The sequence below is a fragment of the Bactrocera oleae genome, chromosome 2 (genome assembly GCF_042242935.1).
Source record: "Bactrocera oleae isolate idBacOlea1 chromosome 2, idBacOlea1, whole genome shotgun sequence".
Taxonomy (NCBI): Eukaryota; Metazoa; Arthropoda; class Insecta; order Diptera; family Tephritidae; genus Bactrocera; species Bactrocera oleae.
The window spans coordinates 71,466,288-71,492,327 of record NC_091536.1 but is presented as its reverse complement, the minus strand read 5'-3'; the positions used below and the strand labels follow the sequence as shown (position 1 = coordinate 71,492,327).

Here is a 26,040-nt window from a genome sequence, read left to right as displayed (position 1 = left end):
TAAATATGTGTGTTAAACAATAATATCCCGACTTTTCTATATTCAAGGTTATTTGATGACAACGATCCCAAACTAGTGAGACAGTAATTATGCGCAAACATTTCGAAAATGGGGAAAATATACAGTTGCACTTATGTCAATAACGGTAATAAAGTCTGAAGTTGTTGAGCATTTTTTATACCCATTGTACAGTAAATACATATACACATATATAAAGAATTTCGAATGCATATATTTAATTATGAAATGGATTTTTGACCGATATTGACATTGCTACGAATTACAGTCATGTGATTTCGGGACATTCACTTTGTTTTAACCCTCAAATAAAAATCGCTTTGTTAACTACGTACCTACTTGCCCCCAAGCCGTGTTATTTTCACTTTCTTTTGTGCAATATAAATGTTGTAGAGAATATTATACAATAATATTGAATGAGTTTATTCGAGGCTTGGGTTTCGCGCACAAAGTAGTAGTGCTTGAAGATAATTTGCTTCAAAGTTATTTGCAATTAAAATTGAAAATAAAAAATTTCAATTTGTATAATACATATTTATTTTATTTATATATTTAATCGTCTATTATTTAAATAAATACATTTACTTAACCGCAATCGACAAACTTAACAGTTGTATATAAAACTATACAAAATTAACTAGACCTATATATGTATGTAAGTATGTATGAATATATATATCTATATATCAATGACTCAGATTTTTATCTTTATATTTATAGTGTATGCATTTATATATGTTTCTATGTACATATGTAGTGAAAATAGTGTAGGCAAGCAGGCAGCTGTAGGACTTGAGGAAAATATACATAATTTGTTATTAACAACTACAACAAATATTTAAATTTTCTAACTGATTCCGTAAGCAATTAAGTAATGTCGTATTGTTACCTCTCCGCTTCAGCACTGTCATGTTATAGATGTATATTTCGTATATTTTTTGCGTCCCTTTTATATTGCCTTTATTGATTTAGAAAGACGTTTCGATATATATAACTGGTATGTACAAATGTGTCAAATCGTTTTTCAAACTAATTATTTAAGCTAGTCACTGACATGCCCTTGCACCAACATTCATTAATTGAATAAATTGTGGATAAATAAGCAACGGTTGTGTTGTAGAGTCGCCATTCCTTGCAAACAATATCACGTATTCATTTTCTAAGTAACTGCCTTACAGAACACACATACAATACTTAAGAATTTCCTAACCTATATTTTCACTTATTCTATTCCTTTACCGGCAAGTTCCATTTCCAAATGCTCAGCATCGTAGATAACAATCAGTCCTTTGTTAAGGCCCGCGAACACCTGCGCGACTCGCCGCTGAAGATTGTAGAAGTAAAGCTTTTGATTACGCGCCTCGAAGTCACTTATGAGCATCGAGACAACCTTGGCGGCCGTGAAGTCCGCGCCATAAATGTAGGTGCAATCGAGAACCACAGGAAGGGTTGACTTACGGCCTTGTTTGTTGATCACGTTGCGCACGAACTCCACCGATGGGAAGATGAGGCAGCGATCGGGTGTGAGCATGAGATACTTGATGCCATTCGACGTCTAAAGTGAGAGAGAAAGTGTCATGAATATATAGCGAATTTGTGAATTGTGGAGAGTAAATAAAAGTTAATTGCTCAATCAACTTACGCAAGCAGTTTCGACACGCAGTTTCGGACGTGCGGCGCTGTACAAAATAAATATGACGTTGATGCCGATGCCCACGAGAATGCCGATTTGCAACGGCAACAATAGACAAGCAATAAAGGCGCTGATACCGGGAATCAGATCGGTTTCTGTAAAGTGAGCGATATTAATATTTTAATTCTATAAGCAAACATTTTTTATTTAATTTGACTTACTTTTGCTTCTCCACATCGGCTTGATTACACGATATTGCACCATGAAGATCACGGCAGCCAAAATGATGGCGGCCAAAGCGGCTTTAGGGATATAATAGAAGGCTGGTGTGAGCCACAGTAAGGCGAATATAACAATAACACCGGTATAGAGATTGGATAGTTGTGTTCGAACACCACTAGCATTCAAAACAGCACCACGAGCAATTGGTCCATTGCCACGGAAGCCTTGGGCGAAGGAATTGCCAATATTGCACAGTCCAATGGCGATGAGCTCCTGGTTGGCATCACAAGGTTTGCCATCGGCTATCGGGTACAAACACGTGACAAATTTAAAAACTCATACTTCATTGAATATCTCTATTTCGTACTCACCAAAAGCTTGCACCAAAGCGCTATTTTCTAATAAAGAAATCAGCGGTACAACTATCAGTCCAGCACCCAAACTGCTCACCATTTGGGCGAAAGTTTCATGTGTCTCAATAACTTCGCCACTTGTGGAGTTGGTGTAGGTGGTCACAGAGAATGGTGGCACTTTGAATTCAGGCAAACCCTTCGGCACAAAACCGACCATCTTGAAGATATCAATACCCGAGCTGCGCAACAAATAACCCATGAGTGTAACTAAAATCACCAACACCGCATTGCGTGATGTGCCAATCAGCCAGATAGTTTTCTCAAGTACCTTCTGCCAGACCGTTTTGCCATCCTTAGGTCCAATTTTGACAGTAGTCATAGCACGCATAGCCAATAGCAAGAAAACACAACCAACCCCCAGGGCTGTGTCATTCCAGCTAATATTTTGAATATCATTCAAAATTGAGATCCACATATCGACGAAAGTATCGCCCGAAGTGTTCACAACCAGTATATCTTTGAGCTGTGAAGTAAAAATGATGAGCGCGACGGCGCTCGTGAATCCCGCACTAACCGGCCCTGACACGAAGTCTATCAGAAAGCCGAGTTGTAGCAAACCCATCAGCACTTCAATTATACCAGTGAGGAAAGTGAGTAATATGGTTTTCTCCAAACTACCACGTGCAGTTTGATAGACGAGCAGTGCTGCGATGGCAGTAGGACCGACCGGCACATCTTTGCTGGAACCGAAGAGCACATAAATGAAACAGCCGAAGAAGCAGCCATAGAGACCATACTGTGAGAGAAATAACAACATACATATAATTGGCGTTTTAATAAATAAATAACGGTTTTTATATGGAGTGGACATTTTTATGTGAATTTTTTTTCTTTCAATTGAAAACATTCTCAATACTTTCTTACATCGATAAATATTTTATAATATTCGGAATATTTTTGACTTCCGTCACTTAAGCAGAGGCAAGTACACGTCTCTTCCATTTACTTAGATCGCTTCAAAATTGATAAGTGCAAATTAACAGAGGTGTTCCGTAATCTCTCGTAGCTGATAACAGGCAGGCGACATACAAATTACTAACACAAAGCGCATTTACATGCAGTCATATGTACATATATATGTACACCTGTAAGTTATTGTTATGAAATTATTTACGACGATTTTATGAATGACCGTTTAATAAGTCAAATGTAATGTGTAAATTTATAATTTATTATAAATAATCTCACTTTAGCATGAAACAATTAACTCAGTATCGAGGCTAATGGAATGCTTCAGCGCACGAACAGCAGTCACACATACATACATACCGATAAGTATGTATACTAAATGAACATACCGTGCGGGAGATTCCGTGTGAACGAAATTTGCAAAGCCGCATTTGCATAAATTATCGTAAGTTCAGTGCGAAAATAAAACGTAAACAAAGGCAAGGAAACTCATTTGGTGACCATTTTTAAATAATCGCCTTAGAATATATAATATATTCACAAATGTACATATGTATTTATGTATTCATTTCATATGTGTATGTAAACTCACTTAGCGCCAAAAGCACTTGCTTGAGATTATCTGGATCGAAGGAAACATTATTTCGCAGAATTCGATTACTTTTTTTGTTAGCTACTGACTCAGCAGAATTTCTGCATCTGATTTCGAGGTGTGACGGCAATGTTTCGAATGCTGAGCGGTCAATTAGAGAAATGCTTCAATATTTATAACAAGAATAATACCTGTACATTTTTTTTCGAAGCACTATGACGTATGTACTAATATATTTTTTGCTTGCTTTTGTAAAGTTTTTATTAAGGCATGGGTCGAAAAAAGGGTGGATTGATATCGTGGTTAATATTTAACTAAAATTGCGCGTTTTTGAGTTATGCAACTTTTCTCTTTAGTGCGATATATTTTATATTAATTCTCAAAAAAACGTAAAACATTTTTTTCAACGTTTTGTTATGGAAATTTCCGCACGCTCACCTGTAAATCTAGGCCTGTTATGCCCGCATAAGCCAAGCCCTGTGGTATCACCGTTAAACCGACCGTTATACCAGCTACCAAATCACCAACAAAATCATCACGGTCGTATTTCGGCAGCCACTGTAGTATTGGTAACCGTTTGTAGAGTGTCTTTTTGCGAAACACATTGGCGGCGGTGCGTTTGGCCCAATCGCTCGACTTTTCACAGCAACCGCGCTCGGTTTGTGGGTCATCATCTTGCACTATACAATCACTGCTGCCCGCGTACATACCATTCGATGGTATGTCTAAGGTAACATCCAAACCGAAATTGTCATTGCCTTGGCCACTCGGCGTGATCGCACTCAGTCTGTCTGAGGTCATTATGCGCACTTTTGGATTAACAACAAACTTTATTCTGTTTACACTGCAAATATAGTGGAAAAACACACTTTTATGAGATAATTATGAAAACTAAAACACTTGTCTCTCAATAAGTTAGTTTGTGGTGTGGATAAATACCACGAGTTATCTACAACTTTTAATCGGAAATTATTTGTCAGCTAAGCTGTATTACATACGTACACTACAATGCCGAACCACAAATGTGGGTGAATCAAGGATTATTATTTGTAATCAAAGAATTTGCACAAAGTCGAATTTATTTGACAAGAAAGACGGTGTCGTCGCCTCAATGTCGAGTACGCGAATGCCACAATTGCGGCGAGTGTCAAGTCTAAAAAGTGTGATCTTGCAGCGTTTTAAGACGGGTGTGTCAGTTCTCGAAAGTGCGGAAATCCCGAATACCCAAACCCGAATGCTTACAGCGACAGCGGCGCCAGTAGCAGCAGCAGCGCAAATTTAGTTCGCGTCTGTCCAATTGTCTGCAAGTGCGATTTTAATTGGTGGTTTTTTAATCGGCCGTTCGCACAAATCGAGCAGCGATGACTGCTGCAGCACTGCCGAACCCTTTGTGGTTAAAGTCGCGTGCACGACGGCGGCGCGTCAGCAGCGCGCACCTGCTGAGTGAAAAGATTTTCGGAGCGCGCAGCTCATTAACTGCCAAAAAATCGACAGCGAACAAACAAACAGCCGAGAGGCAGACATTTGGCACTTACACACATACATATTTATGTATTTGTAGACTTGAAGAATCCGGAATATTAAAGTGTCATCAAATAGGCAGACTAAAACCTTAACAAGTGATCGTTAGATATTATAAAGTAATCAGAATTAAATAATATTTGTGTTGTGAGTTGACATTAGTCACATACGAATTAAAGAGGTGTAATTATTCTAAGGAGTCCTTAAACACTTGTTTTCATTATTTTTTGGTTTTTTGCAATATAAATCTATAAGTAGGTGCCTAGCCATATGTATGTATACCCGATTACACCTAAGTTTAGGTCTTAAACACGCAACATAATGAACACATGATCGTTAATCGATCGTACGAATATTATTGTTCAGGGCGTCGATCTTAAAGTTCATCATTGCTATGTGCGATGAAATCGTGATGCCATTTTATTTTTATGGCTAATCGCAGACACACGAATTATGTTTACAGTTGAAGGGGGATCGAGAAGAAATACTAGTTTACCGTTGAGACTTAAACTGAAATAGTCTAAACAAAACTAGTATTATACCAATCACAAACTAATTTATATGTACTATAATTTTATAATCAGAAGATATTTGGTTCAGTTCCATATAAATTGTTCGTGTGATTTTGTTTTTGGTCCAAAAAAAGAGGCAATTTTTGTTTTTTGTATATTTTGGAGAAGTCTGAGATTGGTAGGTTTCTGACAGAAAGCTGTCAATTGACAAATTGCGGAATAGTTATGTAGAAAGTACCAGCTGCTGATTAGTTAAGAGCACTGTTTACATTTGCGGTAAGGCACGTTGTTTATTATAATTATGCTTCAAGTTAACTACACACTTATCCCATACAAACATACATATATGGAAGTTATTATGGAGGTTTGTGTAATTGTATGACAAGTGTAGACAATGGCAGCACGTGCCGTGATATCTTCCATAATCGGTTATTAAGAAAACGCAATTACTGTCATAACGTGTTTTTAATAACCGTTCAAAGCACAAACAATAACAACAATCTTCACACCCACAGAACTCTGGTCAGCTGATGAATTAATTGTTAAAATAGTCTCTAAAGCATTTTCTCGTGACACCCAGCACTCTTGCCTCGTTGGGAATTGCAACAGATTTAAAATAATGTTACAACAACAACAACATTACAGACTACGAAAAAAACGCATTGTGACGCATTTAATCGGCTTTCATCAGTTGTGTTGTTGTTGAGTTCATCGTCAAAAGTACCTTGGCGTTGGATGTTATTGTAGGGGGAACAAAAACAAAAACAAAAAGACAATTATGCAAAATAAGCTTGTATTACGTAAACGATTTTGTGATACTAAAAGTGACAAAAATACGAAACTTTAAAATAAAACGCGCCTGGTCCGCATTTAAAACAAAAATCCGGCATACTTATTAAGGCGACAGACTCACCGGACACTCTGACGAACATATGTACATACTATGTAAGTACGTGTGTGTGTGTGCAGGCACATCAATCGCGGCGCACGCATCATTCAAGAGCTGTTAAAAATACCTGCAATGTGTAATAAAGAAAAAAACAGCTTTCAGGTTAATTTGTAGTAATTGAAATGACTCAGTTCCAGTTGGGCAGCCGCTCAAACCCATCTCATAATTATTCATTAACAATTCGTTATTATTTTCTGCTTTCAATATGATTATAATGGGTCCGAGATAATTTAATATTTTGCAAATAAGCTAGAAACAATCAGAAAGCGATAATCGCAGCATTTTCGATGAATTAATTTTTTGCCTTGTATTGCCTAGGCAGTGACGCCCGTGAAAGGGTTCGTCTGTTGGGATCAACGTACACTATACAAAATATTTCAAGATCGTTACTACAACGAACTTGTATATTGAAAAATTATGTTTTTCTAAGATAGTAGCATGTTGACACACACGACAAGTGATAAAAATTTGGGATCACGAATGTGAACTGCAATCAACTGTAAATGCCATTAGCTGCAAAGCACAAGAAATAGTTGGTTATTGCTTAACATTGGAAGTGGTAACGATTCAAAATTTTGTCTTGTCCATACGTACGTTTCATAGCCGGAAGAGTTACATTGTGTTTCGCACCAGAGGCGCTAATGGATTTCGATTAAGACGTTAACTTTAATTGTGCAACCAAATACTGTAGGCGGCAATCAATTTAATATTTGTAATTGTGATTACAGTTTACACAAACGAGAAAGTCTAGGAGCGTCCGAAACCGAATTTCTTTCACAGAACTGAGAGACTAGTTCGCGTATAACAGACGGACAGACAGACGGACATGGCTAAATCGACTCAGCTCGTCGCGCTGATCAATTATATATACTAATAAATTCTCTCAGCTTTTATATCAATAATAAATTAATATTTTAATATTAGAAACTCTATTCAAATGTTAGCAATACTCATACGTAATTACTTATATTCGGATTTCACCTCTGATTTCTATACTCCAATTCTTTGCAGCTCTCGCAATGATACATACTCGTACCCATACTCATTCTTCTATATAATTTCTTATTCAAATTCTGTATCATCGAATTTCAAATGTTTAATGTTCAAAATAATCCGAAACAGACGAAAGCGTGCCACTGTATGCGCTCTATCGTTTCTTAGCTTGTATTCTACAAATAAAAACGTTTATTACAGATAATTGATAAATGAGGCAAAATCTGTGAAAAGGTTATGAAATCACAAATTAATATTTGAAAGTAATTTGAATGTTCTAATGACGCTTAGTTAATTAACATATAAAAAAACAAAATTTTGGTATAAGCAGACAGATTTTTCTGTTATTAAAACTGTAAATTACGTAGATTTGTTAATTATAAATACAACTCATTAAGCAGCGGTCGTGCGTTTATCACTAAACATGCAGTTTCGGTAGCGGGATATCTTCTGATACACGGTGGATGGAAGAGCACTGTACTTTGACCATAACACTACAAATAACACGCAGAAATTGTGTTTTGCTTGCATTTATTTACGTCACGTGACGGCGAAGTACACAATTAATGGCCTGAAAGGAAAGAAAAAATTGAGGCTTACTTAACGACTAGCCGCTGCCTTGTATAAATGCAACTCTTCTGTTTTAAGGTAGAAATTTCCGTAGTTTAAAGACGCCAAATCTTGGTGCAACGAACTTTCTTTTATTTTCGGATAAAATACGCAATCAAAAACAAAAACAGGCTCATTGGTGTTAAGCTGCGGAAGGTACTGCTGTGGCTTTCTCCGAAGACATTTCTCGAAATGCGACGAAGAGATGCGCAAACATGTAATTTTAGTATTTTTTGCAAAAAGAAAAAAAAAACGAATTCAAAAGCCAGTTGCGATGATTTTGTTTTCGGTTTGGTTTTTAGTAAGAATACTACAGCAACATTACGATTTTTAAAGAGCATTGAAAGGGAAAGCACATTCGCGGCTGAAGTTTTTAATTTGTACAGTGATGCAGTGGTCAGCGATGATTCACAGTTCATGACTTGACCTCATTCGACATTAATTTACCGCTTCTTATGTTGCATGTATTTCGTTTGCGCCTTTTATCGTTCACTATCAAATAACGGCACTTAAATACAAATTCAGGTTGTGAAATATGGTCTGCAAAATTCGCTACTTGCATAGTCTTGACTTAAGTAGACCTCGCTGTAGTAATCCATTTAAATCTCTGTATACAAAAAATAATATAATAAAATGGTTTGAAAGTTCAATAACAAGCGATGTTTGGCTAAATTAGACAGCAGCGTTTAATTGCGCAAATATTTTTCACACAACACAAACTTTTTGGGCTTTCAGTAAAAAGGTTCGTCATAATGTTATTTAATAAGTTTATATTACGCTTTAATTGTGATCTCTTTACATGCACCGAGGTGATTTGAGTTTTCACACTTCCGATTTAGCAAAATATTTACACTTTCACTAGGCAAATTGTAAAGGTGTTGTAGGTGTGGTCTTAAGAAAATATATTACTTTACATAAAAAAGTAAAAAAAACGCACTAGAAAGTCAAGCTTTGTATATTGAATGAGATCGTGAAGCCAAAGCACACATCAAGTCACGACTACAGAAACTCCAAGGCATTGAAAGAAAGTTGTAGAAACTAATATATGTATAACAGCGTCCAACTCATATACCCTTAAAGCGACTCCTATTTTCTGTAATATTTCGAATGCGGAAGAAATCAAAAAGTTTTACTTTCCTTTGCCCTTGCAAATGTATAATTTTGGACGATAAATAAGATCTTCTAATTAATTTGCTTTCAGCGACATCTAGTGGAATTGAACATCACATTTGTTATCGCAACTCGGTGCGGCATATAAATAATATGTATAACTGTTATATATAATTAGTTGCTACCTTTAAGTAAGACCTATACTTTATTTGATTGGCTTAACTTATTAACTTTCTAAAAACCCCCTTTGGGAATATTTATGTATAAATATTTATTTATGTATCTAATTGCTGTTTATCAAATAATTGTTAGCTTGCCTAAATTTCATGAAAATTCGACGTTGTAAATATATATCTAACTGCATATTTCAGTACATAATATTGCATATAGTACGTTGTACTTTGTCCACTCTTCATTATTTACGTTCGATGACGTTTCTTCAATATTATATTCCAATACCTCGTTTCACATGACGCTGCACAGCAAATTAAAGTCACGTGCTATGACGAGCGAAGACTCAAATAATAAGCAATGCTACATGCTTTATATACATACATATGAGGCAAAGTCACATAAACCCCAACAAATAAATATGTAAACAAAGTAACCTCAGTGAAAAAGATTTGTTTACTTTAGACGAGGGCGGCAGCGACGAAAACCAAACAGCGGGTAGCATGTAAACAAACAAACAAAAACAACAATAGCAATCATGTGAGCATTATTAAACACTGCAATTTTTTTTTTGATCCACACGCGCTAAGCGACTTAACTTTGCACACAACAACTCAGCTGTCCTCAAAGCCTCTCTTATACTGAAGAGTGCCTTGGTAAGTGCCCCAAACTGGTCTAAAACACTAAATAAACCAAGCAAGCGGATGCCACGGACCAATATTCTCTCAAAAATTGCTTGCTTCAAACAATCTGGTTAAGCGGTCTATTTGAAGCCGGGTTTTGTTTGCCTTATTTGGCATGTGCGTAAGAGTAACAAGTAAGGCGTGTAAAGAACAACAAAAGCCTTGCACGCAAGCTCATATGCATCTACAAAATGTTGGCATATAAAATATGTGTTCGTACAAGTTATGAATATATAAAAGTATGTATGTATAGGTATGTATTGTATTTTAAGAGTTGCACTTTGTTCTATACCTGCGGGCTCAAAAGAATGCACCGGGAATACACATTGAAATTCAGGGATTCTATCTGGAGTTCAAATCAGAAATGCTTTAATTTGAAACCAATACTTAAGTTGAGCTTATTTAAATGTTTAATGTATTATTAAAATTAAGTATTAGTAATTACATTTACACGAAAATCGACTGTTTTGCAGCTCATTTGCGTTGATGAAAAAATATTACTTAACGTGCGCGTATTATTTGTCAAGGCAAAATAAAAAGCGTACTCTTTAACTCTTATTGCGTAAGAGTTAAGTAAAACTCACCGCTATTATTCGGTGAGCAAGAAATAACTGTTATCAAATAACTCTTATTTTGTAAGTGTTAAATAAAAATCCAAATATAACGATTATTTCGTGAGGAACAAATATAATTTGAAAACTAATTATTAAACTTTATTTTTTGCTCACTTTCTCATTACTGTTACGGTCACTGTTTTAATCTCATTTTGAATGAAAATGAACTAATTATAATATTTGCCGCCGATTTAATAGCGCACCTCTCTCTCTCTCTCACTTCTTTTTAAATTATTGCACAAAGGCACTGATATTGTCGGATAGTCGATGAGTTCATACATTTCGGGACATAATGATCATTATAACAAGAGTTTTAGTCAGAATCCATTAAAATGTACAGAGATTTTGGCTATTAAATAACAATTATTTTTTATAATTAATTATATTTTAATAAAAACTGTACTGAGCGCGTTAGTTCGAGCGGAAGAGGTGAAGTCGAAAAAAAAAGGTAAAGAAGAAAAGTCGTGTTCGATTCACCGCCCATCTGCTTGCTATTTTTGAAGGCTGTGCACTGAAATAATAAATTTGTTAAAGTTAAATACAAAACAAGGGAAATAATTCAGTTAGAGTGATATAAGCTTTATAACTTCAATCTCTTTTTGATTATGCCAGTTTACTTGACTTATGCCAGTTGCTTGTTCGTTTCGCCACACTGCAAGTTTTCGCGAATCTAAAATAGCTTTAATTAGTCTAATTATTAAGTTTGTTTTATTAATCAATAAACATAATTAAATCCATTGTGTGGCATTCTGCTTACTTGACTTTCTTATAACACCATCCCCCATTGGTGCCCGCGGGTATAATGAAGTTTTATACATCTAATGCGTCACTAATTAGCTTAGCAATTATTATTAATCATTGTTATAGATTTTTGTTCACAAGTTAATTATACAGCGGTCAGCTGGGATTTTCTACTTGGGCTACTACAACAACGCTTGAGAATTCTTAGAAAAAAAATAAATGTGACTATGACGAGCTTTCAGTTCAAAGCTTAAGCATATTTCGCGCTTATTTTTAACTGTCTTTTATTCACTTATGTATCTGTTTACGGACACATAATTGTCAAAGCTTTTTTTATTCAAAACCTGTCAGACTAAGATACATATGGTACTTATGGAGCCAGTGGTAGTCTTTCAAGCACTCCATTTACTATTGCTCGTGCGGGGTTTTCCAAATATATACTAAATAATAAGTGAGACAAAAAATAGTTTGTTTGTTTTTTTTTAGTTGCCGGCTTTCGGGCTAATCCGGCAAATTGACGAACTTGAACTTAGTTGGCATAAGAACCCAGCACTAGACGCAGTGGTTTCTAACTTGTCCGGATTTGGTGTACTTGTAAGAAGGTAAAAAAAAATTTGAATTTGTTCAAATGCTGATTTGGGTAACCATATGATTGAAAATTATTTACAATTATGTTTAGTAAAATATGAGTTAAGTTAAACGGTTATGGGCAATATAATAAGACAAATAATTATCCAACAGGCTATTAAGTCTATCAATTTTTTTTCTTCAATCTAGATATATTTTTAAATTATAAACTAATTTTTGAGTAATAATTCTCATTTCTGACTTACATACATATGTATGTATCACATAAAAAACAAAATGTGCATTTTATCATAGTGGTAATCTTATTATAAAATGCGCATTATTGAAATAAATAAAAATTAGTGTCGTAATATTTATTTATTTTAAGAACTATGATACCTGAACAAAGATTTTTTTCTCATAACTCAACTCCAAGTTATTCAAATTAAAATTTTAAAAGTATGAAGTTCATTTTTGTGTGTAAAATTTCTAAAGTTGATTTAATGAATCACACAATACCTTAAAACTAAACTAGTCCACTTTGAACTAGTTTGGACGCGCTTACACTCACGGCGCATGATATCGATTTTTTTGTTTGTATGTTTGGGTAGGTTAAACTGACTAAAGTGTTTTTTTTTGCTTTGCTCTTTTGCCTATTTTGTTTGAAATCCAAAATAGTAAAATTCTGTCTAGTCACTTATACTGCATATAATTTTGTCCGTATGTGAATTTTGTCATAAAAAATTGTTTTCTTGTTTCCACTGGAATCGCTCTCCATGACTGGTACGAACTTGCACGTATATTTTAGTGCCATGAGAATCGTAAATATTTAAGGTAAACAAACACACTTATGAACACAAGCTATGGTATTTATGTGGGTGTTTTGTCTTAAGAATTTGACACACACACAGCCAAACATTGATATTTTAGATATTTGTTAAATTTCGTAATTTGCATCTGCTCAGAGCTCCGCATATGACAAGCGCAAATCACTTTTATCGCCGCTGTATAGTGACTAAACATTTACTTACACTCACACACATATATGCAAAAGGTTACGCTTTCTTATTTTCATTATGTGTGCACTCATAAAATACACAATATCAGTCAGAAATCATCAAACAACCGCTAATTTCAAATATTACCATCAAAATTAATTTATCGTGGACTGGGGATTTTCCTTTACGTAATTTGATTCTATTTTAAATTTTTACAATATTTGTGCGATTCCCTTATCGCTATTAAAAGCATTTGTTTGTCTGCTAAGAAAATGGGTGTGTTGGGCTGCATACAAACATTGGTATGCACATATCTCCTCATGATGACAATAACCAACTTCGCTGCTGCGCACTCGCACTGCTGATAACTGTTTGTGTCCTAAAGCATTTCTGTGCAGAAAATAATTCGCATATAGTGCTTATAAACAATTTCTTCGAAGCAAAGAAACAATTAAACAAACTTGCACGAATGCGTAAACGATAAAAAAATCATTATGTGAGAACACCCTGCAATTGACTTTATTGTGGGCAAATATTTACCACAACATAAATTTGTATTTACATGCCATATTTACTAAATAGACGGCAATAATCACAATTAAATTTTGCCATTGCATACCTCAATTTGTAAGCTTGCTACTGATAGCTCCTAAAGCCGCTGCTGCCAACAAAATATCGGGCGTATAAATTTGGAAACAAAAGACAACGCCTCAAATCCAATCAATCATCTTTATTGTAATCATAAATATTATTTGGGCAACGCCGTGTACACACATACATAAATATGTACATACATACATATTTTTTTTTACCTGTTCGTACTCATATTTCGGATTATGTTTATGGGTGACTGTATATCGCTTTTATTGCTGAGATATTTTGTGATTTGGTGGAGGGCCATAGGCACGTATTACTAGTACACAGTAGTGCATATTTGACTGTTCAGGATTTTACTTTGTATCCGCTGCTACCAAGAGCCTAATGCAGATACTGCAAAAAAATGTTAAAATATAGTGAGAAAAAGCTTCCGATCGTGGCATGACATTAGAGAATTTGTTAAACCCTGAACAGAGTATACTATGTATGTTTGCCACCCAAAACACCCAGAAGGAAACGTCGAAACCCCTGTAAAGTATATATATATGTAAATGATCAGTGTGACGAGCTCAGTCGATTTAGTGATGTCCGTCAGACTTTTCAAAATCAACTTTTAGTATGGAAAACTTTTCTAGTTGACGTTTGAAGTTAACACTATTTTTTTATACCTTAAACAGTAAAAGTCAGAGATTCTATTAAGTATGTACCATATAAATGATCAGCGTGACGTGGAAAAGTTTTAATTTGACGAGCTATTTTTAGGAAATTTTGCATGGATTATTGCCCAAGGCAGCGGTACATTATCCAAAGAAATTGGTTAGATCGAGTCACTATAGCATATAGCTGCCATACAAATTTACCGATCAAAGTTCTTGTGAGGAATCTTTTGACTTTGTGAAGAGTATTATAGTTTCGATGAAACCAAAATTAACATTTTTTCTTGTTTTTATATCCTGAACAGGGTATATTAAGTTTGCCACGAAGTTTGTAACACCCAGAAGGAAACGTCGGAGACCCTATAAAATATATAAATTAATGATCAGCATGATGAGCTGATTTGATTTAGCCATGTCCGTCCGTCTGTCTGTCCGTCTGTCTGTATATATACTACTAGTTTCCTCAGCTTTTATGCTATCGATCTGAAATTTTGCACCTGTCCTTTCTAACAAAGAAGCTGCTCATTTGTCGGAACGGCCGATATCGGACCACTATAGCATATAGCTGCCATACAAACTGAACAATCGGAATCAAGTGTTTGTATGGAAAACTCCTTCATTTGACGAGGTATCTTCTCGAAATTTGGCATGTATTATTATTTAAAGCATTAATCTAATCTCCGAAGAAATTGTATAGATCGGATGACTATAGCATATAGCTGAGATATTAACTGAACGATCGGAGTAAAGTGCTTGCATGGAAAATTTTTTTATTTGACGAGGTATCTTTAAGAAATTAGGCACGAGTTATTGTATAAGGCAACAAATTATTAACCACAGAAATTGGTCAGATCAGATCACTATATCATATAGCTGTCATACAATTTGAAGTTACCGTTTTTTGGTTTTTTTTTTAATTTTTCCCCAAATCAAGGAATTTTTTCGTTATATTGTATAAAATATGTTCAGTTAGGAAATTATATTTTAATAAAAATAATTTTTTAATAAATGCTCCAACTTATTGATCATTTGAACTGATTTAAGTCATTTATTGAGAGATACCATGCTGAAGGGTGTCAGATTTATTAAATGTGCTGGAGTCGGAATACCACAAGTAATACACAAGCTTTATCAAGCCTACGTAAATCCAAATAGCTAGTTTTGGTGAAGATGTTATGGGTGAATACGATATCGGCGATCGACTGACGATTTCAAGCTATTATGTAGCTATAGATGATATAATTGTAGCTGGAAATTACTGTCATCAGCTTTACTTTCGGTTGAGTTTTGCTGGCGGAAACTGCAGCGTATTTCAAGTCTGGAGGAAATGCAATCAGATCTTTGTCATCGCTAAAATTTGGTAGAGAACTTTTTGTAATTGCTCTAAATAAAATATTTTAACAGCTGTTTAATAGAATTATTGGACAACTCAGGTTTGACTGATTAATATGAGGCAGATGAGGATTGGCGGGTCATCTATACTAGCTAAAAAACGGCATCTGTTTCCTACAATTGACAAAAGTAAGCCCAAGTTCAATAAATCTATTTCCCATCTTCTAGGCATTATAAAAATTGCTAAGTGCCCATTTGGTAATACAACCATAAACCATGAACTTTGATGGAATTATGAAAATAAATTATTTATTGCTGGCAACACCTGATGGAATGAGCATACCAAAGTATTTCTAAGATCTTTGCAGTAAGGTAAATTAATAACTCATAAATTCGGTATATACTCAAAGATTAAATCTAGTATTTTGAACTTATTTGTACAGTAACAATTGTGCTTAAGAATGCATGCATACATTTTAAACGGTGGTACGATAATATTATATATACAATTTCTATTATATATCAGCCATAATAACTTCGTTTCCTATTGATAAGACTCGTGGTGGAACCATACTGCCTCCTTGTCTTTATTTTACTTTTTACTATTTTTATAAAATACATTTATTTTGTAGAATTTATTAATACAATTAACGATATTTTTTTTTTAGTGAGTCAGCTTTCGAACTAAGTTTATTGTGTGAACTTTGTTGGGAAATTTGTTTAGAAATTCCAAAATATAATCAGGCAATTTATTATATTAACACTGTGAAGCATAAAAAATTTGCATTATTTTCAATTTAATAGTGTTACAGGCATTCAAGTGTCAACATTTGTAATATCATAAATAATAAAATTATATATACTTTATTAATTAGTTTTTGCCGAGGCTTCGGATACTCAGAAATCGGTTGCCATGGCGTATACGTAATCAATAAATCGTGTTGTTGAGGCCGGCTATCCCACGCTTATTTACATTCCCATCACATGCAGCGAATTCCTTCCGTATTTCGAGCTACTATCAGTCAAATCCGAAAGCTATTAAAATATCTGCTTAAAATACGTGCTCAGCACACACAAACACCCACACGCTCCAAGAAAGGCAGCCAAGCTATCGCTAGCAACATAACATTTGGAACTACATTTAAAGCATTGCGCGCCATTAAAAAAGAAGAATCGCACTGCAAATGTTCTCTTCAGCATTTCTAGAAATCTAGCTTCGCTTTACACTAGTGATTGATGCAGGTGCCTTTCGTACCTATTTTCGCAAGCAATTTCCACGCTAACTAAGTGTGTGAATGTTGATGTAAAATATCGATGTCGGCTTCTGTTTTGACTTGCAGTTTGTAACGCTTCCGAAAGTCAATATACCAAGCGACAGCGATGATGCATCAAGTTGAAAATTATTCGCGATGACAAATAAATCAATTTATTCAAATGGCAGACAATAAATATATGCTTTATAAGAAGTGCTTCACCATAAGCCAGACTAATTATTCTCGACGAGATAAAATCACCAACCGAAGAGGAATCACATAAGTCGGTCGGCGCTTTGAGTAGGCAAAATCAAAAGTTTATTTGTAATTATGTTAATAAATAAGCTATGTGCTCTTAGCAAGTCTACTCAGTTTGCGCCTATTCTAAAGCAGAGCACGCGCGCGACAGGTGCTGTGGATTTGAAAGCGTTGTCTCATAGCTAAAACTGTAGTAAATATCTTATTATCTCCCAATTGTCTAGGCGCTCCTCAATCACGATAAGAAAATCTGCAGACAAAGTCAACAATGTCGCATATTTTGGCTAAGATAGTCGCTTTGCCACACGCGCGAGCGTATCCGCTTTATCGCTGAATTTGATTAAAAGCGGCAGAAGAATACAATTTATGATGAATATATATATTGCACATACATATAATACAACTTTCCTTACAGAATGATTGAAATTAATGATTAAGTTATAATCACGTGCGGACATTTATATTTTGAAATAAAGCTTGCGATAGCTGAGGGTAATTTATTACTAGGAAATGTCTGAATAGAATAGAGTTGAGGGGTTATATATACTTGCAAGTCAACTTCTATTTGAAGTGGTCTTCTATTTACATAATACATAAATAAAAATAATGTACATTTATAAAATTCAATGTAATATCTTTTAAAATAATAATTTAATGTACTTCAATAACCGTCGACCGCCCTTGCTCCTGTTGGCGAAGTCCAACAGGGCCTCTTCAAATATGGTGTCTGGCGGTGTGGCAGATTTTTAAACTCTTGCAACATGTTGCTACAGAGTATAATAGTTTTTTCAGCTAAAAATAATCGATATAGATAAGGATGGATACGGGTGGCACCGCCCGCATTTAGTTGAAAACTCATATCTTAGGTTTTACTCGACCAAATTTGGTTATAATATTAGGTAAAGTAAAAAGTTCGTTCGGTTTTTATCTAAGAGATACCGTTATTGTCCATAGTATTAGTGTTACGTATCGCATCATGTCATACTATACGGCGCTGAAAACGTGTTTATTCGCGCTAAAAGTTTGTCTTTGACAGTTTTCGATTGATTGACTCAGTACGTTGTGAGCGCTCGTCAAAGATGGACACCAGCAAAGAGAAAATTCGCTATATTTTACAATTTTTCTTCGATCAAGGCGAAAAAGCAGCCAAAGCGGCTGAAAAAATTAATTTAGTTTATGGGCCCGATACTGTAAACGAACGTGTAGCACAAAAGTGGTTTGCTAGGTTCCGTTCCGGTAATTTCGATGTCAAAGATGCACCACGCGTCCGGAGGCCTTTCGGCGAAAATTGCGATAAAATCATGAAAATAGTGGAAACAGACCGTCACGTTAGCACTTATTTAAATGCTGAGAAAGAAGCTCGATGTTTGGGTGTCACACGAACTAACGCAAAAAACATGATGGACCGAATTTCCATCTGCAAATCGCTGCTGAATCGCAACAAAATCGACCCGTTTCTGAAGCGGTTTGTGACTGGCGATGAAAAATGGGTCACTTACGACAACATCAAGCGCAAACGGTCGTGGTCAAAGCTCAGGGAAGCGGCCCAGACGGTGGTCAAGACCGGATTGACGGCCAGGAAGGTTTTGCTGTGTGTTTGATGGGATGGGCAAGGAATCATCTACTGCGAGCTGCCCCCCTATGGCCAAACGCTCAATTCGGCCCTCTACTGCCAACAACTGGACCACTTGAATGCAGCACTCATTCAGAAGAGGCCATCTTTGATCAACAGAGGCCGAATTGTGTTTCATCAGGACCACGCCAGGTCACACACGTCTTTGGTGACGCGCCAGAAGTTCCGGGAGCTGGGATGGGAGGTCCTAATGCACCCACCTTATAGTCCGGACCTGGCACCAAGTGATTACCATCTTTTCCTGTCCATGGCGAACGCGCTTAATGGTGAGAAGTTAGCCTCAAGAGAGGCCTGTGAAAATTGGCTCTCCGAGTTTTTTGCCAATAGGGACGCAGTCTTCTACGAGAGGGGTATAATGAAGTTGGCATCTCGTTGGCAACATGTTTATGAACAAAACGGCACATATTTGACTTAAATCGGACAAATGCACACAAAGTTATCATCTTTTGAAAAATCAATACTTTACCTAATATTATCTTGATATTCTTATATTCCAGTGCGAGTGGAAGCAATCAGACTATAAACACGCTTACTTATCATATAACACAATTTTAAATTTAAAATATGCCACCTGATGACTAAAAATTGTCAAAATCGGACTGCAACTATTCGAGCCCCAGATACCGATTATGTGAAATCCAGTTCCTACAGCAAACATTTTATCGAAAATATTTATCAGTTTGTGAGATTAAAATTCGGAAAAAAATCCTTTCCTGATAATACTATGCCCGTATGTCAAATATGAATAAAATCGATCAATACTTCTTTTAACACCCCTTAGTATTAATATAAAGTTTTGCCAACGCCTGGAAGTAAGACTCAGCTTTTATGCTTGCAAGCTGCAAGAGTGTGAAATATTTGGTCAAAATTATATCAAATCTCATAACCAAAAAAGTGTGCTATAGCTCTTGATAAAACGAAGTAATGATCGAAACAGTAGTCAAAATTTTGATTTTAGAAAAAGTGGCGATTCGCCAAAAAAAAGTGTTTTTTTTTTTTAATTTTTACACATCAGCGTGGCTTAAAAAATCGAAACTATTATAAAACAAGTAAGGAAGGGATAAGCTCGTATGTAACCGAACATTTTATACTCTCGCAAAGTCAAACGGTATACTCGTTTGAGATTACTTTATATATTTATTTCGCTGGATTTGCATAGTGGAAAGTGAAAGAATCAGATGGAATTTAAAATGGCGTTATATAAGAAATAGGCGTGGTTGTAATTGTTCGCCCATTTTCGCACTATAACATACAAATATAAGAGGAATATTATATACCGAATTTGGTTGAAATCGGTTAGGCAGATACCAAGATATCGATTTTCACCTAAAAGTGGGAGGGGCCACGCCCACTGTCTAACAGAGATAAAATTTAATGTATCTGACGTGTTTAGTGCTTGATTTATCGCGCTTTTAGTAGTTTTTAACAATACCGTTATATGAGAAGAGGGCGGGGTTGTCACCTGGTTTCACCAATCCTCGCACTATCGATAGAAATGCTAAAACCATTTGTTCTCAGTGTATTTTATGCTTTCGCGGTTTGGGAGACGGGCCGGACCACGCCCTCTTTTTAAACAAATTTAAACTGCAGATGCCCCTCCCTAATGTGATCCTCTATACCAAATAACAGTCTTGTATCTTATTTTGGAGCTTAGTTATGGAAATTTATTTGTTTTTTTATTAATGGCGTTTTGTGGGTGTGATATTTTGCCGATTACGCCCATCTGCAATACCAACCGTCTTACGACACCAGGAAACATGTGTTCGAAGTTTCATAAAGATATCTCAGTTTTTACTCAAGTTACAGCTTCCACAGACGGATGGACAGAAGGACGGACAGACAGGACGGGCCTATTATATCCTCTAGCAACATGTTGCGGGAATATAAAAATCGTATCCTTCGATCAGTACCTGACAAATATCCAAGAAATGGTAAGACATTTTTCTAACCGACTCTGAAAGCAGCGTTTCGAAAATTTTGCTAAGCTAAAGAATATATACAAATATGCTCATACCTCTAAAACTATTTGCTGGATCAACTTCGAAATTTTGGATAATATTTTCAAATATTAGGTGAAGTATAAAGAAATCCATTATTTTACCAATAGATGGCGTTATTTATCTGTATCGATCAAATAATGGAAATCGCCGAGTGCAAACATCGATTAAGATTGTCTAGCACCTGGACATTGCACAAAAAATCGTTTGGAATCATTTGAATAAGGCTGGATACGAAAAGTAATAATTAAAGCATTCAATTTCATGCAAAAATAATGGATTTCTTTTTACTACACTTAATATATATACATTCATTGATAAATATGCAAAAAAAATCGATTTTTTCAAATCCACAATTGTATATAAGCCCTTGAATAACAGACTGATTCAACTAAGACAATTGTTAGTCTATAGGTACTTGCACTAATACCCCTTTCGAATTTCACTTTTATCAAATGTAAAAACACTCCTCAAATGAATTTCTCATTTTTTCACAAAAACAGAAACTTGAAACAGAAATACATATACGTTTTTTAATACTAACGTAGCTTAATAACTCTTCAAACATAACTAAATGTATGCCACACACAATAAAAAATATCTTGAAAATAAAAAGTTTTAGATTCAGAAATTTTCTCTTAGTTTAGACCCGTCGAAAAATTTCACTTAATTTTTTTTAATTTTTTTTACATAAACTTTTTTAGTTCTTCTTTGATACACCACATTCTCACATAAAGCTTTAAAAATTAATTTCTTACACTGAGAGAAAAATCCCTGAAGTCGAAATATGCAGCAAAGCACCGGTAATGTCCTTTCAACTTTGTTTTCAGCGTTTTTAGGTTTGACAGTATTGATTTAAAAGCGCATTTGCTATCGAGCGACGTTAAAAAAAACACTTTTTGGAAATATTCGCCACCGATAAGGCAACACCCACCGACCACGAATCTCTGCGTTTTATATTTCGAAATCAACTGAGCTACGACGGGGCTTCGAAATGGTCTTTATAAATTTGATATTCCCGTGCTCGAACTCGAACATATATACATACATGTATAGTGCTCACTTGTATGTCTCGAGATAAAATTTTATGATAAGAGTTTGAGTCAATATTTTGAGCGCCATGTCACTACTAGCCAACTAAAGTGTGTGCAAACGAGAGTATACATGTCTGTCCATATGTATGTGTGTATATATTACAATATTGCACTTGAATATACAGATCGTGTTGTAGTAAACGACAAATTTCGAGCGCATCAATCGTACGTAATACGATGCAGGACCACTTACAAGCGACTGTAATAGAACACATATATGCATGTAAGGATATATTTATAATTGGTTTAACTTATTAATATCATGTTACTATATATCGATTATCGGCTTTTTGGATGAACTAAAATTGCTAGACAAGGTTAATATTTTATGAAGATAGCATTGCAATTATGAGAGTCCTATCCTTAGTACGGTTAATTGGCTATAAATCCAGACAAAACGTTAACTGCGACTGCACCGAAGCTTTACTGCACTTCGCAGTTGCATTTCTTATAGCATAAAAGGGTATACAAAAATATTTATCTTGATTTTGCTTAAACTGTTTATTGGATGATTGTAGCACTGCCTTGGTCAAAAGTCCATGCCATGAAAATATCTTATCAAATAGTAAAGCTTTTCATGCAAGAACTTGATTTTGATCGGTCAAACCATATCCTATAGCGGTTCGATATCGACGATCGACAAACGAGCAGCTTCTTGAGGAGAAAAGGACGTATGCAAATTTTCACGGCGATATCTCAGCAACTGAGAGACTAGTTCACATATATACAGCAGACGCGTCATCCATAAGAGCTGGCTTAAACGACTCAGCTGATATGTTTTATATATACTTCAAACTTCGTGACAGACTTAATATAGCCTATCATATTTACATATTTGATGAATTTAAGAGCATTTTTTGCGTACTATTTTTACGCTAGCTGGTGAAGTGTTCGATTCGAACTGTTTTCTACAGTTTTACAGTTTAAAACTATTGCCAACTATTTATTATGAACTTACATCAAGTCTTCACAAAGGAGAGCAGAACCTAGCGGCTTTGCCAAAAATCCTTTCCTTTCGAATTAAATGTAGTATATATAAGATATAGCAAAATAATGAAGAAGACAGTGATTATCTTCCACCTTTACCTATATGTCACAAAACTGTCAAAATATTTTGCTAAAAATTTGTTTATTATTATTTATTTATTCTTTGCACATACATATGTACAAGTATAACTTATCATATAATATATGTACATATATGCGTATAAGTAATTATTTAAGTATTTTTCGAATTCATATTAGACAAAAGTTTTCTGTTTATGTGTTCAGCGCTGTGACATTTCTCGTATGTATGAAATTCATTAACTACCCTCCAATAATTGAAGTCTTGTGGACCACATATTTTTATGCAAACAGCACGTAACGTCAATGCTCCTAATAGGATCGGCACACAGTGCGCGCGATCACCTAACCAGAATGCCAAAGCAAATATACGATTATTCATTAATATGCATTTTTGTGTTGGTAATCAAAACTATGTAAATAACTAAATACCCCAGTTCATATGAATGTCTGTATTTGGAGTGATATGCACACTCGTGTGCACATAAATCGTGGGTTTTGTGATATTTCCGATAAATGAAGGATGTCTCAGTTAAGTGTGTAAATACACGCGTCAAACTCAATTTGCTAAACCCTCAACGAGGTTATACTAAATACATATGTATGTATATAAAATTAACATACGTCTAGCCTGAAAAAGGTCGAAATAGGTTCATAACGACGAAAGTATGACAAAGGTCGGATAATGCTCAAAAATGTGAAAATCACTAGAAAACAGTTTTTTGGCTTATTTTGCATAGTCATCAAAGTAATTAATGCCCAATATATGTATCTACTATATAGCAAACGAGGATCTCTGATATTCTGTTCCGAACGAACAAAATCTTTCCCAACTTTTTTATAAATCAGTTTATTTCATCTCCAAAATATAAGCACGTTGTCTATGAACATGCATTCAATTAGAATTGAAATATTGAAATATTCCCATAAAGCATTTGTTCAGAAGTGCACCACTCAATTGTAAATGCGCGTCGCATCTCTGTGTAATCATATTGCTTAAATATAAAATCTCAATAGCACTTGATTAATAAATGTCGTGCAGATTATCAATAAAATTATTAATTAATCACATCTGTTCGATGTGATACAAATTAATAAATTGTTCAACAATTTAAAATGAAATCTTTTGCAATAAAATCGGCCACTGAAATCTTTCACTCTGTTAAGGGCGCAGCAAGAAGCTTTCGACCGGATGTGTGTATGCAATAAATTAATCCATAGATCTAATAACATTTTATATATACATATAAATATATTTTACATAAAATATTCACATTATTAAGCAAGTGTCTTCCAGTTGAGAATTATACAGCGTTTTTCCAAATTATCATCTCTTCGACTGCTTTCTCTCGTTTTGTAGCTGTCGTAAGTTCATATTCGAATTGAATTGAATTTTGAGTTCTAAAACAAACAACTATTTCTGCAACATCTCACTCTCTAAAGGGACTCAACGCAACAATTTTTGATAATTTAAATATGTATTTATTACAATACATAAGAGCATTTGACAAAGAGAATAGCGGAACTCTGCGATAGGACAATTGAATACAAAATTAAATTAGGCATTTAGGACTTCCGAAACTGGCGTCTGTCGGCATATGGAGGGTGTTAATTGCACAATTAAATGCGAAAATATGTATTCATACTCACACTTGCTTACAAATCCACTAATGCATTTATGACATGTCATAAAATATTATATTATTATTCGTATATATATATATATGTACATATGTATGTACCATATATCGATGCAACTGATAATGATTTTATTGCACAGCAACTGCTGGGAAGAAGTTTCAAATATGCTAACAATTTTTCTGAGAAATTGTATTTTATTATACATTTGCTAATTCTCTAAGTAATTGGTCATTGTTTTGTTTGTACTAAGGGATACCTTTTCATATTGAAAATACATAATTAAATATCTGAATGTGTGAAAAGATTACTAAAGACCATAAATAAGATTATGAACAGAAATAACTAACGGTTAATTGCAACAAAAGATATAATGAAATGGTGATGATAAGAGAAGTATATTCAAGTATGGAACGCACGTGCGACATGAATAACACCTTAGCCTCCAGATATCATTTGTATCTATGAATTTAAATTCAAAGTTAAAAAATATGTTCATGTATTTTAATGCAATTAGAAGTGTCGATTAATTTGTTATCACCTAACCCTTACTTATGTCCAGTTATAATTCAAATTGAAGGCAGATGGACTGAAGAAATAGATAGTAGAAGTTTCCTCGATTGGCAGTAGATCAAAATCAGGCAGAGATATCTCGATGATTACTGACCAGAAATTGGAATCAGTAGTGGAAATGAATAGCGCTTTTAAAAACACATGTAAAAAATTAACAGCGTTGCACTGAAACAAGTTAAAGACGGCCTTACTTAAACTCTTCATTGAAGAAAGATTGGTCTTGAAAACAGCCCTATACACAAGGGGAACTTGACTTGCAGGCAGTTTTGGAATAGTTTACTCTATTATGGGTGTAAGAGTATTTTTGTGTAAGGAATACATTTCAAAATTCGATCTTATCTGTTGAGATTATTAAAATAAATTAATAAAATGGATTATTGTTAGAAAAAAATTGAGGATTCATCTCACAACCCGCTAAATGGTTTTCACTGAAATCGCCATTTCTTCAGATATGTATCCATAACTATTTCGTGCAATTTTTTCAAAATTTCACCATTTATTTTAGAAAAACATGTACAATTGTATTATTCAAAATATTGTCGATCTGAAACTGTAACATTTTCCCATATTTCTGTAATTTTTTGGATTACATTCCAAAAGGACTGCGCGTGCTTGCAGGCCACATATGTAAGTCAAGCCCATTTTTGAGATCCTGTTTTATTGTATGCACCGGAACAAATGATAGTCAA

At 34.8% G+C, this 26,040-nt stretch overlaps 1 protein-coding gene across 2 annotated transcripts; it reads right to left on the bottom strand.

Moving 5' to 3' along the window:
* Positions 1-554: 554 nt before the first annotated feature.
* LOC106623259 (sodium-independent sulfate anion transporter) lies at positions 555-21,931 on the bottom strand. Of its 2 annotated transcripts, none has more exons than XM_036368155.2 (6): positions 21,740-21,931; positions 4,226-4,631; positions 2,245-3,022; positions 1,873-2,175; positions 1,661-1,806; positions 555-1,573 (listed from the first exon to the last, which is right to left on the bottom strand). In XM_036368155.2, exons 2-6 carry the CDS (start codon positions 4,586-4,588, stop codon positions 1,241-1,243), a joined length of 1,923 nt encoding a protein of 640 aa, XP_036224048.1. In that variant the 5' UTR covers positions 4,589-4,631; positions 21,740-21,931; the 3' UTR covers positions 555-1,240. The 2 variants fall into 2 exon arrangements, with proteins under 2 accessions (XP_036224048.1, XP_036224047.1); XM_036368154.2 differs by lacking the exon at positions 21,740-21,931 and adding an exon at positions 4,790-4,949.
* Positions 21,932-26,040: the final 4,109 nt, after the last annotated feature.